This window comes from Clinocottus analis, unplaced genomic scaffold (genome assembly GCF_023055335.1).
Source record: "Clinocottus analis isolate CAN_PGR_092001 unplaced genomic scaffold, fCliAna1.0.p SCAF_16, whole genome shotgun sequence".
NCBI lineage: Eukaryota > Metazoa > Chordata > Actinopteri > Perciformes > Cottidae > Clinocottus > Clinocottus analis.
The window spans coordinates 8,621,950-8,638,675 of record NW_027175887.1 but is presented as its reverse complement, the minus strand read 5'-3'; the positions used below and the strand labels follow the sequence as shown (position 1 = coordinate 8,638,675).

General features: G+C 41.7%; 1 protein-coding gene across 1 annotated transcript in view; it reads right to left on the bottom strand.

Moving 5' to 3' along the window:
* Positions 1-8,988: 8,988 nt before the first annotated feature.
* Positions 8,989-16,726, bottom strand: part of hs3st3b1a (heparan sulfate (glucosamine) 3-O-sulfotransferase 3B1a) — a 10,512-nt gene continuing 2,774 nt past the window's right edge. Inside the window, exon 2 of the mRNA XM_068578931.1 lies at positions 8,989-9,858. Within this exon, the coding sequence (XP_068435032.1) occupies positions 9,243-9,858 (616 nt within the window). The 3' untranslated portion in view covers positions 8,989-9,242. The remainder of the gene's footprint in view (positions 9,859-16,726) is intronic.

The following is a 16,726-nucleotide window of genomic DNA, read 5'->3' as shown; positions in this document are numbered from 1 at the left end:
AATTGCAAAGGGCACGCTCTATTACAAAATCTGTAATGAGCAGAGAAATTAGATGTCAAAGTTAGCTTAATATCATGAAACAAAAAGCATGGTAATAATTATGAGTTGTGAGTCAAACAAATTAACCACATGCAGGCAAAACTGAATAAAATACAGTCATTACAATGATAATAACGGTATTATGGGAGGAATAATTGAATTAGTCTGCCTGGTCTCTCCTAATATAGAGCAATTCCCAGTCCTCTGAGCCACGGGTCACTGGTTGGTGGAAATGCTTCAGCAAGTGACCAGAGAGGAACGCACACTGTTTAACTGTGTGAAGTTAATAACTGGATGTAGCAGGGATAATGTCACTGCACGATAAATGTGGGATGACATCAAGTAGAAAGTGTGTGTGTGTGTGTGTGTGTGTGTGTGTGTGTGGCTGTGTGTTTGTGTGTGCGCTTAAGCAATGAGGACATGAGTTACAAGGCCGAACCACCCACCCACATTATCATCCCTCCGTCCCTTTCCTCTCTTTGTGCTGTTGAAGGTTGCAGCAGCGGCCAAGTCAGGAGAGACGGAGTTGGGCCGAGAGCAGGATTGAGCGTGTGGTCGTCTGGAAGCCCACTCGATAAAACATCTCTAGACATGAAGTTGAATAATATCTTCTGTCTTGTGCTACAGATTTACTATTTAATCTGATAGTTCCTTTTTTCTCTCCATAGTTTTAACCTTTTCCACTTTGACAATGCAGCACAAGTCGTTGCGATCAATAATGCTGATACTTAAATTAGTTTTATTTGCCTATTCATTTGTATGTTTAATGGATTTCTTTTTTTAACTTCTTTCAGGAGCACTGTTTCCATATCAATCTCTATATTAAGTGGAGAGACAATTCAAAAATGGGAAGGAATGATAACGAAGTACGATTGAGTCACATGAAATACAAGCCATGTCAGTAATGTTCAGTACCAATGCAGGAAGTACAGTAGTATGTATGTCTAATATATGTATCCCCTAATTATACCTTAACCATAGAATAATGCGCCAACTAGGGCCTTAGTTTCCATGCACAGATATTAAACAAAGTTAGAAAAATATTGGAAGTGGACATTAAAAAAGGCTGCTGTTAAGTGTAATCCAGGTTTTTGAGGATGATAGTCTCTTGAACCAAAGTGCTTTATTCCTATGATCAATGCTCAACACAGCATATTGTTTTTTTCACATGATAATGGCCACCATTTTGCTCGTCAATGGCCCTTTACACCTTGTTCATGCAGTTTCTGTGCAGAGGTTTGAAGGGGCAAACGTCTACTTGAAGTAAACCTGAAATTGGTGTTACTTGACTCAAAACGAAAACAAAATGAGTCCCAATGCCAACCCGAAATTCCTCTCTTTGATGGTGTACTTTCTTTTGAACAGCGTGTTTATACTCCTCATACAGGCTCTGACAGGTGAGAAGAGAGTTTTTAAGTATGTGTATAAAAGACAGGAGGTGTTTGATTGAAACAAACCTTGATGGGTCTGCAACCTCACCGTCTCAAACTAGCACAGCGGCCCTCAGCACCCTCGGCACCGCTGCTGACGTAAATCTAACACTCACTGGGCCAACAGTGAAATGGAAGGTGACACGTGAAGGAAAACAACAGAACAAAGACAGTTTTCTGCCTTATAGATGGGACGGATGACCCAGATAAAGATCTCACTTGTGGTAAAGGCTGAAATTAATTCTATAGAGCGACAATCTTCCTGTCCCGATCGTCAGGCAGAACCCTCGGCAGAGTGAATGGGAGCATCTTGGTTGTGCTCCTTGGTACTCGGATGACTTTCTGGAGATGTTAATGATACTGAGAAAACAGCCTCCACCAGCACCCACATGTGATACTACACTGCGTTCCTACATGTCGCGCACCAGCAACTGCGTTGTACAGCTACATCAGAGCAGCTTCATTCTGCTGCATGGAAGGAAAGCAAGAAGATTTTTATAACAGGTCTGACAAATAACTTCACACAGCTGGTGTTCACCTCGAGAATGGAGAAAAAAATGGGCTTTGTTGTCTAACAATGTGACTTAATGGAAGTCATCAAAGGGAAAAGCAGCAGAGAGCAACGTTTTGGATGAATTACAGGATAACTGCTGAGGCTTTCAGATGTGGTGTGATACAGCAGTGGCTTGGATATTGAGGGGAAGAGGAAGAAGTGCGGCAGGACTTCTGGTGAGAGGAAAGCTTGCCTTGGGTTATATTCTTTGGCAGATCCACTGTTTGGCTAAATTAATGATGAGAGTTTATTTGGTGGCACACAGCATCTGTGTTGCTCTCACATCATGCGACATGTTTCTGCCAGTTTTTGAGTTAAGCAACAACAGCAATATCAGGAGAGCAAATATAGTAGCAGAGAAAGAATAAGGAGCGCGTCATCTCGGGGACAATGAGTGACAGCGTTCCCCTGATACCATGGCAACACATGGAATTCTACTCAATGGAGCCCGTGACCAACCAGGACATTGATGTTTTGCTGCTTTACAATAGAGCAGCAGGGGAGCGAGATCAAGGACAGGACTTATTCAGATCGGCAACACTTTGCTAGCTTCATATAAAATATGAAATTTGATACTGAGATTGAATACAATTCTTATTGGGAATCAATTTGAAGCTTTCTATTGTGAATCATTGACACAATTTAGTGGTCAGGAGTGTGAAAAAGTGCAGCAGGCCGAAAACAAGTGGTTTTCCAAAAGGCATATGTATAATTTCAGTAAATACCACAATTTCCATTTGTAGCATTTAATGGCCTTTGGGTATTGTTTAGTCCAAAAATAAAATAATAACGTTCGTAACAAAAGATGCAGGCTGCCTGTCATCACTAGTGAAGGCTGAATTAAATATTCCGAGGATATAGCAGCAAATCATAATCAACCCCTTAAACGCTGTTTGCTCTGCCAGCAGTGTCGGCGCTGTAATCACTGTTAGCTGCGAGCCGCCGGCTCAGCTGTCGCCACAGTCAGAGCCGTCGATTGACAATTAAAAGGCTCCCGATCTCGACTATAGCACCTACAAGATGAAAACAGAAAAAAACCTTTTCCATTCCATTGCCGTGCCCAAAATTAATAATAAGAATAAAGGGTGTTTTAATGATTATATGATACAATAAACTCAAGTGGAGCGGTTTATAAGAGTCGTCCAACTCTGATGAGTAAAAATGTTCTTCTTTATCTAAATAGGTGTGAGATAAACTGTAGAACCATGAGAATGCTTCATTGTGCATCCTACGAGGAACTATACTTGAAATAAGCACACGATCGACTGGCCACTGACGTAGCGTGCTGCCAGATGAAATCACATCGCAACAGACTCGAGCCTCTTCAACGCATCCTCAAGCCACGAACAGCTGAGAAAGACACGGAAGATTTTGATCTCCTTCTGTGGTTCCCCTAATCAAGGGATATATATTAAAATTCATGAAATCATGGGTTTTGCGAGTCACAAATTTGAGGCCTTTTGAAATTACTCAAGGAGGGGATAAGTGATATTTTTGTATTGATGCAAAATAAACAGAGTCTGCTGCAAAGACTGTCTTGGAAAAGTCCCTGCTCCGTTCTGGCATTGCTTTAATTTCCGTTTAATCCCAAGAGCAGGAGTTTAACCAACCAATTAATTGCAAAATCAGATTAAATCCCCAAAAGCCTTGAAATTATCTCTGTGTGAAGTGTTTCTCCGATGCTCAAGGCATACATTTTACTGTCCCTAGTCAATTTTAATTGTAAGATCTCTGTTAGAAGCCAACAAGTCCTTGAGTCATGATCTCCCACTCTGCCCTTTTTATCCTTGTCAAAAACTATAATGAAATATGTTCTGCAACATTGATTAAATAAAATACCGTTTGGGCTTGTCTCTGCCATGCCCAGTAGTTAGAAACACTGCTTTAAAGATATCCGTATCTATCCCGCACATATGTACAGATAAATGAAACTGTCTGGTCCTGAGGCCAGCTCAGACGGTGCTACGCCTTCATCTCCAGATTAGCAACAACTAAAGGCCAAGGATCCTCCTGCTCGGCCTCTCCGGAGGTTGCAGACAGCCAACAGACCATGCAGTCCGTCCAGTCAGTAATCCCGCTGAGTATCCCCCGAACCCCCTACCCACCTCAAGGTCTGAACCTTGGATTATGAAGGTGACATTGGTCCACGGAGAATAGGGAGGCTGTACACACCTCATTATAGAGAAAGCAGGATAAGACTGCAAAAGCTCTGCGATGTCTGAGCTGGGTGGGTTCATAGGTGGAAGAGTCTGAGCAACTAATGCTGATTTTCTCTTGCTAGCCCAAATGTGATTGCTTAAATGAAAGGAATACAAAACTTTAAAGACACTATATTAAATCAGACAAGAAACGCAAACTACTTTTTTTTATCATGCTTTGATGCGAATTGTCAGACATTAAGTCTTTGAGCCACAATCCCACAGCCACAATTGTTTTGTGAGCCGGGACTATGAACGAGGTAGAGTGATAAAGTCATTATAATAGCGTGCCACTGAGATTTGGAGAGGACTGGTCTGGCCTAATGGAGAGTCTAAAGTGGTACCAGGCAGGCGGGCGACAGCAACAAATAGCGCTGGGAGACCACAGAATGGACATTAACGACAGAACTGGCTGTCTTGGTCAGAGGGCACGTCTGCCTTCAACAGTTTCCCCGAGGGAATCTCTGGTTACAACACAAGGTTTTCAACAGTGCTGATGAAACATTCAGTCCTTCACAGCATCACAATATCTGTTGGTCCTCTGAACAATATAGACTGATACGCTTTTACTACAGCTGATCAAAATGAGGCATATATGAAAATGGCATGACTACCTCAAAAAATCCAAGGAGCTTTAAAGCTAGAATTAAAAGCCATTTTGAGAGCCATATGGGAAGTCTAATCCCGTTGGATAAAAGCTTGAAGCCCACGACCCTTAGAGAGCACTGAGGAGATAACTTGTTTTGCAAAAGGTTAATGGTTTAAAGACAAAAAAACAACGTTCTTTTCTTTTGGACACATGTCCTGCAACGAGTGACGAAGTGGCAATAGTACAAAGTAAAGCTATGCTAATCAACTGCTTGATTGTATTTATACCAGCATGTATGTTCAAGGCAATTGCATGTGTACAAAGTGCTGTTAATGCAACGGGCTCACTGTAACCTACACTGTTACAATGTGTGAAACTTTCATAACACATTTTGAATATTCAGTTTAAAACTGAATTGTCATTTTTATGTACATATATGGATTATTGGGGTGATGATATCAATACATACATCCGTAAGAAAAATGAATTGTACTGAACCACAGATGCCTGAGAAACCAGTCTTATTATGTGTGTTGAGAGATAATCACTATGACAAGTTGTTTTCAGATGCGAGCATTCACAGCACTGGATCCTGACAATGAGGAGCTGATGCAGCAGCACATCGAGACAAGCCCAAGGTGTGGATGTGTTGTGCACGAATCTACAATCTAGAAAAACTTCCACCTCATCTTAAAACATCAATTCTTAACTTCTTAACCATGTTGTATTTGGAGTTACAAGTAAATCAAGTCTTACACTATAGAGCTGCACTAATCTGATTACTTTTTATATTCATTGTGTGTGTGCGTCTGTGTGTGCGTGTGTATCTTAATTATACATCATTTAAGTCACACTAATTCAATAAATTCAGCTGTGATGACAGACATTTTCCTTTTTTTCATATTGTCTTCCTGTCCCTAAACACGTAAACATGTAGGATAAGAGCTACGTGCAACCAAGTCAAATTCCTTGTATGTGTAAACACACATGGCCAATAAAGCTGATTCTGAAGTCGGTCCCACTCAAGGCAAGGAAGTCATTTTGGAAGAGGGATTTGGATTACCTATGCCAGCATATATCTGTCAACTCCAATTCTTCTGTCTCAGATTAATGCTTGCCCTTCCTATCGGATTAGGCTTAAAGGGTTGGACAAATAATATAAGATAGAAGAAGGCAATTGTCTTGTTAACCCCTGAACATTTTAATTCTGTAGGAATGATTATTTTCCTGCTTTCATACTTTTTGCTTTGGGTGCTGTGTATATTTCAGAAATGTTATCCCTGTGTTTGAAAATAAATACCTTGAGTATTTAAAGAAACTGTCAGCTGCATCGGAAGCACACTTTATGTTCTTTAACCTTTTTCATGATCCCTTTCAAGATCTTCTTTAGATTCTCAAAGAACAGGTTGTTATGCTTGAAAAATGCTCAGAAAGTTTGGCTGCAATGTGCTGCCTGACCTTGTATCTATCCTGTACCTTGTATAACTCTTGTGAGAGTGAAAATAAAATTGAAAAGAAAAGTAACAAAAGATCACTTAATCCCTGAAAAGTGCATCAGGATACATAACTGATGTCAAATTCTCAGAACTTACATGACTCCACAAATCAGTTTTCTCACAAGGTTTATTTTATTCCAATAAATTAGCTTCTGACCAAATATAAATGTGATAGTATTGACGGTTCAATTTCTCTTAATTTTGGCTAGATTTTTAGGCACAGGCCGTCATATAACTCTGCACTACTGTCGGCTGAGGCATGCAACGTGATATATTCTTGTTTTGACCTCTGATCGTCTCCCTCTTCTACTTGTCTCAGTCGACTTCTCTCAGTTGTTGCTTACACAACTAATGGAAGATAAAGGCAAAATGATCAACCTCACAGGGTCATTTTGGAAAAGTATTTCTGATGAATGACTCAGATCAAGCATGTTTAGCTCCGGTCTTGCACAAATGACATCTTGTTAAAATATAAAGACTTTTATTGACATCATAATGAGATGACAGTTCATCCCGCTGCCAGCACTCAATCCAATCTCCAAATGTCTGTAAATCTGTTCTCTCAACCAAACCGTCAGCTGATGTATGATGTTTTATTTTCTCTCACTTGTACTCAGCAGCTCTGATTCCAAATTCCCAGTGGTAGCTTCCAAGTAGCCGTGTGAAGTTGCTTCATGCTCACGGCTGCCAGGTGTCTTATTTTGCTTGTCTTCTCAACCTTCGAACAACAGCAGCCTCCCTTATAACAGCCTGGAGGGATGCACGCTAACAGCAATTCCCCAGTAGCGAGCCTAGCAATTACAGCACCCCTCCTCTATCCCTGTAATTGCAAAGGGAGCTGCTTCCTGAGCGATCAGACTACCAGCCTGCCACCAGGGAGACTGGCTTCATCACCTCTGGCAGCTCCAGTTAAATGAGGGTGTTTTGCTGGAGAGTTAAATAAAGGTTGTTCGTTAATGGGGCGTAGTGATTCATATCTCGCTTGAACCGTAACCTTTTTGCTCTGCGGTTAGTTGTGCTGCATGATGGATGGGACAGGTTGCTTGATTAATGTGCCACAGACAACCTGAGGGGCCTTACTTAAAACATGATGGGAAATATTGACGCTTTTGCAAATGCTTCTGGAGTAAAAACCAATATGTACGACAGACTGGATATTGCATCATCAGCAGCATAATGAGCTGGATTTGTTCTGCTTCAGGTCAAATGCACAAACAGGAAGAAGAACCTCCTCTTTACACCCACATAAACACATTTAAACAGCAGCTTGAAACCTGACCTAACTTAATTTTGTCGGGTGTGGAGTCTTAAGTGTCACCCAGGGACATAAAAAGGAATGCCAGTGTTTTCCATGATATGTGACGTCTCTCAAGACGAGAAACCTGACACTTTGTTATGTGTTTCTGGGGGTCATAGCAACAAAACCCACTCATTGGTGGTAGCGTGAGGCTGAGACAGCATAAAGAATAACGCTGCTGCGCTAATCAGCAGTTGACGGTGAATTAGACACAGCAGTACTCCTTCGCCTACAGGGATACAAAAATCTATACAGGTATAATGTTGGGGCAGTGCATGAATGAGTAACACAGGTTCAGCGTTTTAAGAAAGCAAAACAATGATATAAACACATATTTTCTTTATACAATTTAGTGCAATTCTACTACAATATTCTAATGTAGTCAGATAAGGGACTGTAGAGGATTTTGGTAAAACATATTTATTTCTTACTTCATAAAAATGATATAACCACACCTGAATCAACTTCTCAGCCAAACTTGCTTGATTTCCATGTGCGTAAAGCAATGCATTAAGTAAAATAGTGCCGCTACGGGGTTGCAGTATCATTATTATGTAATGGCGTCGACTAAGGTTTGTCCATGAAGGTTGAATAAAACTCAACCATACAATAAATTAAATGGAGAATGTTAAGCCCAACGAAGGCTTATTCTAATTCTCCTCAGCTGCGACTGAAAGTAAACTACAGAGATGCTTATTTCAGTTGGTTTATCATGGCTGAGGGCAGCATTAACACATGTGGTTAAAAAAGAAAAGCTGTTCAGGATGATCCATGAGACCCATTTCAGAACAGATCAATGAATGTGAAGAAGACATATTAATCATTTTCTTTTTGGAAAGAGCAATAAATGAGAGGCATTATGAAGCCTGTGCAGCAGGTTTTTGGATTGCAAAAAGTATCGCGGCATGGCCCTCTACTGGTTCCTAATCAACATTCCTTTGTAGAAATAATATAAATAGTGGTTAAGTCAAAACATTGTAACAACATATAATAATGTCTCTTATTATATTAATTTGACGTTGGCTTAAGGGTCAACCATAAACTTACTACCATTAATGGATCCATGTTTTATTGCGGTGCTCGAGAGATTGAGTCAGTGCCATCACTCAGGTCTAATTGACATAATGAGGACCTATTACTGTATTGATCCACCTGGCAAGTGGCACTGGATCAGCTGAGGCCTGTATCGACCTGCCTAAGTGGGTCCACAGACCTCTGAGGGTCACGCAAATGTTAAGGGGATATTACCAGTTGTTTGTAAAGTTGAATCTTGTTCAGTTTAAGGTGAAGCAAAAGAAGCATTTGGAAAAGTAAAAGACAAAGTAGTGGTTATCCACAAAAAGCCAAAACAAAACATCCCGATGGAGAAAAAAAGGATGCTGACCCTGCTCATAATACCCGTAAAAACATTGTGCTTTTATAAAAATGTTTGTGTGCTCAATGAGAACTAAAACTGGAACATGAAATGTTGTTTGGATCATTAATTAACCTGGTTAGGCAGCTAGTGAGTTAATATCACAACAATAAATTATCATAAAATAGACTTCTGAACTTTTTACACATCCACCAAATAATGTACATACACTGTATAACAATACCTCCAAAACACAGACAAGGGACCAGCATGAGTCTGTATCCCCTCAATCCCAGCCAAAGTCATGACCAGTCATCTGGTAAAACTTGTGATTAAAGGGTTTATAAAAGTCCCTGAGCTTCTGCACCACCTCTGGGTCAATATTCGGATGGGTCCTGCCTTTGGTTTTTCCCAGGCAGTGTGGCTTGCTGTTCCACTCCGGTCTAAGGCAGGGGAAGCCCTTTGCTGGGTTAAAGTGAAAATGCTTCTCCGTGACCACCCTCCTGAGCCCGAGAAAGTCCTGGACGCGAGCCATCTCACCTGCCGGGTCGCTAATCAGACGCTCTCCACTAACAAACAGCAGCTGCTCCGTAGGGAAGTACTGCAGCCAGCGCTCGAGGTGCTTCGCATACATGCCAATTTGAACAGCACTCCATGTGGTGTCGATCAGACCAGCTGACATGTTCTTAAACGTTAGGCTCTCGAAGGACGGGATGTCTGGCTTCTTGGAGCGAGTCTGGGTGTAGTCTGAGATGGCCCGGGTGACTGGATCCCGGACAACTACGATTAGCTTCGTGTCTTTAGACATGGTGTAGATTCTTGCAGGGACCTCCTTGGTGACATAGTAGCTGGGGGTCTTCTCCATGGTCATCTGACCATCAGATGACTTGGGCATCAACTCCCTAAAAAAGGACATAAAAACACTGATTTATATTTGCGCTACAGGCACTCTATCTGGATCAAATAAAACTCTGCACCATTGTATATCGTCCTCTTTTAAAACAACTTTGTAAAAGCCAAGATACAGGAAGATGACAGACACACTGACACAGTAGCTCCTTGGTAAGTTTATACCACTGCCAAGTCAATCAGCATCAAGAAGATAATTGTAGACACTATGATCAACATTAACCGAGTCTGTGAGTGTACCCGAGGTAACAGGAGCAAGAGTCCTATCAATCATCTGTGATTATTTGTACACAGATCATGACAGTTCTAAATACAAACCCTAAAGGAATACATTCATCTGCCCCGCTGCTGCATTTAATCCACCTTAAACCCCCAATCCTCTTTCAAACCCCACAATCCTCACATGGAAATATTCCACACCTTCATTACATTATACAAAGAACGGTTTTACTGTAAAAAAAGGCAGCATTATGCTTCATGCCAAGACATACGACTGTGACTGCACCTTTATTTTCATATTTGGCTGTAATTTTGTGTAAAATGGGAAGATTTAGAAGAGCCTCGCATTCCTCGTGATAAAATGCAAAGCTTGGGAGCTGTCTATTCCCATAACTCTATATTCTTTTTTACCCTGCATGGCTCTGGTTGATCATAATATAGCCTGTTAACTGCAGCTCCGACTGGATAATGGCTAAAGTGAGCCAAAGGGGATTAGGACTAAGCCAAACACGCTGGAGCATTAGAGGCTGGTTGACTGCTTGTTGGCTGGCTGCGTGGCTGGCTTGTCTCTGAAGAGAGAAGGAGAGAGATATGTGGCCACAACGATGAGATGGCAAGCAGTTAATCCAAGGAGAATTATTAGTGATGGACACAATAACCCAAAACATAGCTGAGGCTGAGTCAGAGCAGTGTTCACTCAGCAACATGTTACAAATGTATGTAAGGTTATATTGCATTAAACAGCATTTTATATGAAGATGTTACTTGTCCACACAACAATGTGACAACGTAAAATGCATAGTAAGTCAACTATTCTCTTCACATCTGGCAGCAGTTATTGAAGGGGTACTGCATTTGCAAGGTGTTTCTGTATTAAACTTACAGTGCAGATAGTTAAATAAAGAGTAAACTTCACACTATGAACACTTCCCCACTTGTTATATGTGTAAAAATAGTTGACATGCAACATTTCTTGTGAAGGTAAATTAAAGATATATCTCCATGGGAGGCGATGCTTGTGAACACATCATCAGAAACAGAAGATGATACATTCAAGATAGGTATTCAATACAGGCATCAAAGTAACATTTCGGTCCCTGCTATTTTCTACAAGAGTATATCTTATACAGATTCAACCAATACCTTGAAAGCATTTGTTGAATCATACCTCATTATGGTTTTAGTGAGTCCAAATGTAAATCTTAAAGCATTTGGTAATTTTTATGTCGTGATTGTGAGCGGTTGATGATCGAACAAACGAGAAAGCAGAGCATGTCATTAAAGTGATTACAATAATTTCCAACCATCTGTTGGAACACGCACAAGGAGCTTGAATATCCCTCTCCAAACCCAGACGCTTTCATCGTACACATGGATGTGCTGGAAAAGAGCTTAGCTTATGGGAAAAGTATGCATTACATATTCCTTGTTGTTGCCATGCAAACACACAAGGGTTTCTATTTCTTATGCAACGTCATCATCTCATGTCACCTGCTCTTTACATTCGCTAAAGAGACCCTGGGTCTCAGAAATGTATTCCACTTTCCACTCGATGAGTGGCGAAGTCACCATGTAGGTGGGAGAGAAACAAACAAATCAATCAGAAACCCCACAAGCAGTGTCTGACTCTCTTGGCTTTACACAAGCAGAGGGCTGTAGGCCTTCCCAGGGGCCTCCAGGGACACAAGAACTTACTACTGTACCAATCACACTTTCGACTTAGTCCCCGAGCAAAACAATCTGTGTGAGAAGAACATGCATTATTCATCTGAGCAGAGATAGAGAAGGGGAGAACATCTCTGACTGAGCGAGGAGTGAGAGAGTTGCCTGAGGGGGGCAGATGTAGCAAGCTTTCATAATTTGTTCTGCTTAATAAACAATGTCGCCTGGAACCAATAGCTTTCAGTGCATCCTCATTTATCAATCAGTCACGCAAAAGCATCATCATTCAGCTTCAAGGCAGTAAAATAAAAAACACTTCTCTCTTGAACTGAGCCATAGCGTGCTGACTTTTGCCCCTTCATGGATTTTGCAAGTTCCTTTTTGACTTTTTGACTGACAAAAAAATGCTGCTTTACTTTAAAACGTTAACATCTAAGTAGGCTGTAAAGTCATAAAGCCAGGAGTCTATAAAAAGTGCACTAAACATATCTATATTGATGCTTCACATAAACATCCTCTGTCCTCTAACCTGTCCTGTTAAACTCGCCGGAGAACGGTAGAGGCTGAGGAGATAACACCGGGCGGCAGAGAGGAAGACCGTTAAGAGAATGAGATAAAGCAAGAGAGGAAGGAGTGGAAGGTGCAAAGAGAGGATTAGATTAAATCAGGTGCACTGTTGGAGGATACAGTCAACCCCCTTGACCCAGAAGCCTAAGTCTAAGTTTTAAGTCACCGGCAACTTTAGATGCTGCGTCGGCCTTATCCTGCAGCCGTAGCACATGATAAGTCACCCCTACAGCGGCCTACAGACAGATATTAATCCAGGAGTGGTGTGTTGCGTAATTTGCAGTGTTATGTCTGCTGGGCACTCAGGTGTGTCCTTTAAACTGGCTTCTGGGTAGACAGCGTTTGAACGCTGGTGCCTTGTTTACATTCACTGCTATCAGGAAGCGGGTTCAAAGGTAGATATCTACAAAGTCGCTGCGTGCGGCTGCTGGAAGATGCCCTCGCTGATGAGTTCACCAAAAACAAGAGCGGTGCAGAAAACTCCCCCAAGATTTGCACTTCTTGTATCCTGCAGGATTCTGCTTGACTGACTCTAATTGGAATCTGATATCTCAGCATTTCAGACCACCGTGACAAGGGACTGCCCCAGGAAAGAAAATGGCGCATTTTCTAATGTCAATGATGAGTCCTAATCTTGTAATGCAGGGGTTGAGCTACTGCGGGAATGGCTCTCAAAGACAGGACGAGAGGTTACCAAACAGATATCAAAGAGGAAAACTTCTTCAATCGAGGTGTTCTCTGGTCATTGCGGCTCATGTTATCATGCGCGTGAAAGTTATTGTCATTGCCCTCAGCATTCAGTATCTCAACAGCATTCCTGAACAGCAGTGATAGTGCGGAGCAAGCCTTTTTCCCATCCTCCATTATTACTGTCAGTATGCAGAACTCAGGGCCACCTGGCTGTCTGAGGGAGACAGGCCCAGTCTGATGAGGAGAAGAGGAGGAGAGGACACAGTGAATGAGACATTCTGGCTTCCCACACACAACTGTCAGCTTTACATTAACACATAACAATTCTGACAGTTGGTTCTTTTCTAGAACCAATGGGCACTTTTTCTCTGGAAAAAGCTGGAAATGACATCAACCAGCAATGCTAAACAAATCATTCCATACAAAATCAATATCAGTGTTGTGTTGGATTCAACCAGTGTCAAAATATGCATATTTAGAGGAATGTAGGAAGCCAAATAAAGCATGAGTGAGTCTAAAAGGTAGTTTTTGTCTGCTTACATTTTGGAGGATAGCTCGGAGGAAATAATCAACAGGTGTGATTTTAAAGATGAAATAAAGGACACAATCTATAGAAATATACCTGATGTACATGAGCCAGAATATGTTACCTAGACCACAAGCTTATAGCCAGCAACACACAAACCCAAGCCAGTAAAACAGCATCTAACTTAAAGGGGACCTCCTCCAATTGTATATACAGATGTTGGAGTACTACTGCATGTGCAAAACATTTTATAAAAACTGTATCATCCCTCTGTTGCTCTAGAGGGATGGAATCTGATTAAAGTGTGTCACTTGAGTCAGCATCAGTTGGGACTGAAGGGTAAATTAAAAACAGAAAGAAAGCAGAGGAAGGAGTGAACTCTCGAGACTTCAGTGCTCATCTCTGCTTAAGGCTGAAGGCTGAAGGAAACAGCCGCTGCTCGCATAACACACCTGAATCATGTTCTCATTCCAACTCGTCACACGCTGACACTTCCTCAGACTCTTTCGCGACACTTTCTAACACACTGGTAGCCCAGCGCATAGTCACAGTTAAAGTTGAGTGTAATTGTAGGCATTGTAGGTGGCAAATTTTGTCCAGAAGGATGAATAAAACACATTAAATATCTGTAGCTGTGGTGCATCTATTTTAACTTTATTTCAAACAACTGTTCATTTTGAGTGCAACAGTGTTATAGGAGTGCTATGGCCAAGAGAGACGGGAGAGCAGGTGTGTGTTTGTGTAACCAAACGGTTGGTGGTTAAATAGAGAAAACAAAATGATATGTCTAATTCAATGCTGCTGTATTCTGATACTAATGCATGCAAGAAAGTCATGCTAATACATGTAGCGGGCAAAGCAGTAAAAATAAAAAACATTGGTCAACCGCAGCTGGTTAAGAATGAAGCTTGTTCACATATGGGCACTGTTCGAAACATCCACAGTTATGACGGTAGTCTCAATTTAATAGGGGGTAAAAAACAACATTTTTTGCATATAATGTAACGTATATAGTGGTAATTCCCCACAGACACATGGTGGCCTGAGAGGATCAGCAAAAGCAAACAACGCGTCAGAGAAGCAAACCAAAGATGGCTGAGGCAGATTGCTGCTTTCTGCGTTGCTCTGACTTGGAGGGAGCCTCTGCAGCAGAGAGAAAGATAGACGCAGGAAACAACACATTCTCTCTGAAGATACTACAAAAGAGAGCGAGATGAGGAAGTCAGCAACTCAAGGGGATCTAATGGAGTGAAGATGTTTTGTTTCTCTATTTCCAAAGTGCTGTAATAAATGCTGTGGTTTGACAAATTGCCTCAAGCAGAAGCCCAGGGGGTTGTTGCAGCAAATTAAACCTCCAATCTTTAGATGCACATTACCAGGATTGACAATCTGGTGGACTTATTCGAGGAACTTCAGCATCATTTTAGTCTATTGAAAGAAAGAAATTGATAAGTTTTAGAGTGCAAGGATTTATGTTTTTTTTTTTTTTAAATATTGTAGGAATGTTTGAGACAACAGCAAGTGTGTGTAAATCTCTTCGTTGAAGCGTCTCATTATAAATGCAGTTCTTCCTTCTTTTCCTGTCAGTGTGCTGACACATTAGTTTAGGCTTGGGGATGTACCTAACCTAGTATATCAAGAGCTCTCTCGTTTTCGCCGATCCCATCTAAAGAGCTTAAAGTGATGAGTAAGCAAAACTCCACCATTGGACTTAAATGAACCTTCTCTTGGGAATAGCGTAACTTTTCCAGACAGAAATCTCTGAAAGTCAACTTTCAGGCTAAAAGCGTAGTGTTTGGTTCTTTTCTTGGGCAAATGCTCTTTCTGATGAACTCCTGCTGGGCTTCGTCAAAGGGCACTTTCACCCTTCTGAGCACATTTGCATACAAAGTGAAGGCAGAGAAAACATGTTTCACACTAATTGTGTGCTCTTTTATTGTGAGGGTTAATGCAGACCTCAGGGGTTCTCTGGCATCCCCTTTCATTGAGCTCAATAATACTGTTGCGCTTTCTAAAGACTCACTTTAAATTTACTGCCCTCTATCTGCCACTGGCCTGCAGTAAGCCTCCCAGGGGCTCTGAGGAGGATTAGGCCGTCTTCACTGACACCCTCAGTGAGTTAGTAAGAAGGCCACTCATTGTTCTATATATGGAGCCTCAAGAGGAAAAACACAATCTCAGCAATTAAGTCCCATCTACAGTATATCAGTCAGAAGACCTTGATGTGAGCATGCATCCAGCAGATGAACAAGGCATTCGGGAGGAAGTTGGTGCCATTATTAAAGAAAGGAGGGGCCAAGGACTTGCCTTCTGTGTGAGAGTGCACAATTGTCTGCTTGGCTCTCTGTTTCTGCCGCTGGGTGACAACGTGCTGCATTGTGGGTGGTGCCCTGCTGTGCGGGGGCCTCTCCGCTGTGGGGCCTCCATGCAGGATGGACAGAGCAGACCTCCAGCAGGATGGACACACCAATCACAGACGATAAAGGGCGTGAGCACAACTCAATGTCACCGCAGGGACTGATAAGCCCACACAGGGGACTGATCCTCTCCCCAAGTTACTGCATGCCAATAGTCTGGGGGCAATGATGTGAAACATATGGGGAAACAAATCCACACACAGCCCCACTTGGATTTTTCTTCTTAGCTTATCTTTAAGACCAATTTATGTGCATACAGGATGTAGGATTGCACAGAGAAATGTTTCCACAGGTTTGTAAAAAGTGTTCCAAACTTCTGAAATGCCCTAGTTAAAATGCTCATTTATCAAATTGACAAAAACTCATCGGTCCAACTACACTGCGCTGCACCATAAGGCCAGGCGAGGGGTTTTCTGAGTGCCACTAAATGATCAGTAAGAGTTGACTCCGTGTCACGGTACTTTGCTGCGTGGGGGTCAACCTGTGGCGCAGGACTCTGACTGTGACAACTCATGCCAAGTAGTTTTAATTAGCCAGATCACCTCAAACAGCTCCCAAGATGAATCAGTTATCCATATCGACCAGCCAAAATGTATATACGTGCTTCTTAGACTATTACTTGCTTAACATTTATTGGTATCCATCGTCAAGGATAGCTTCTGCTCCCTTTTAGATATTACTCATTATTAACATGCACTGCCTACTCGTGCATGATATTAAAAGAAGTCTTCAAACATGAAACAAATTCAATTTGTTCTTGTTGCTCAGTCTGTGGAGATG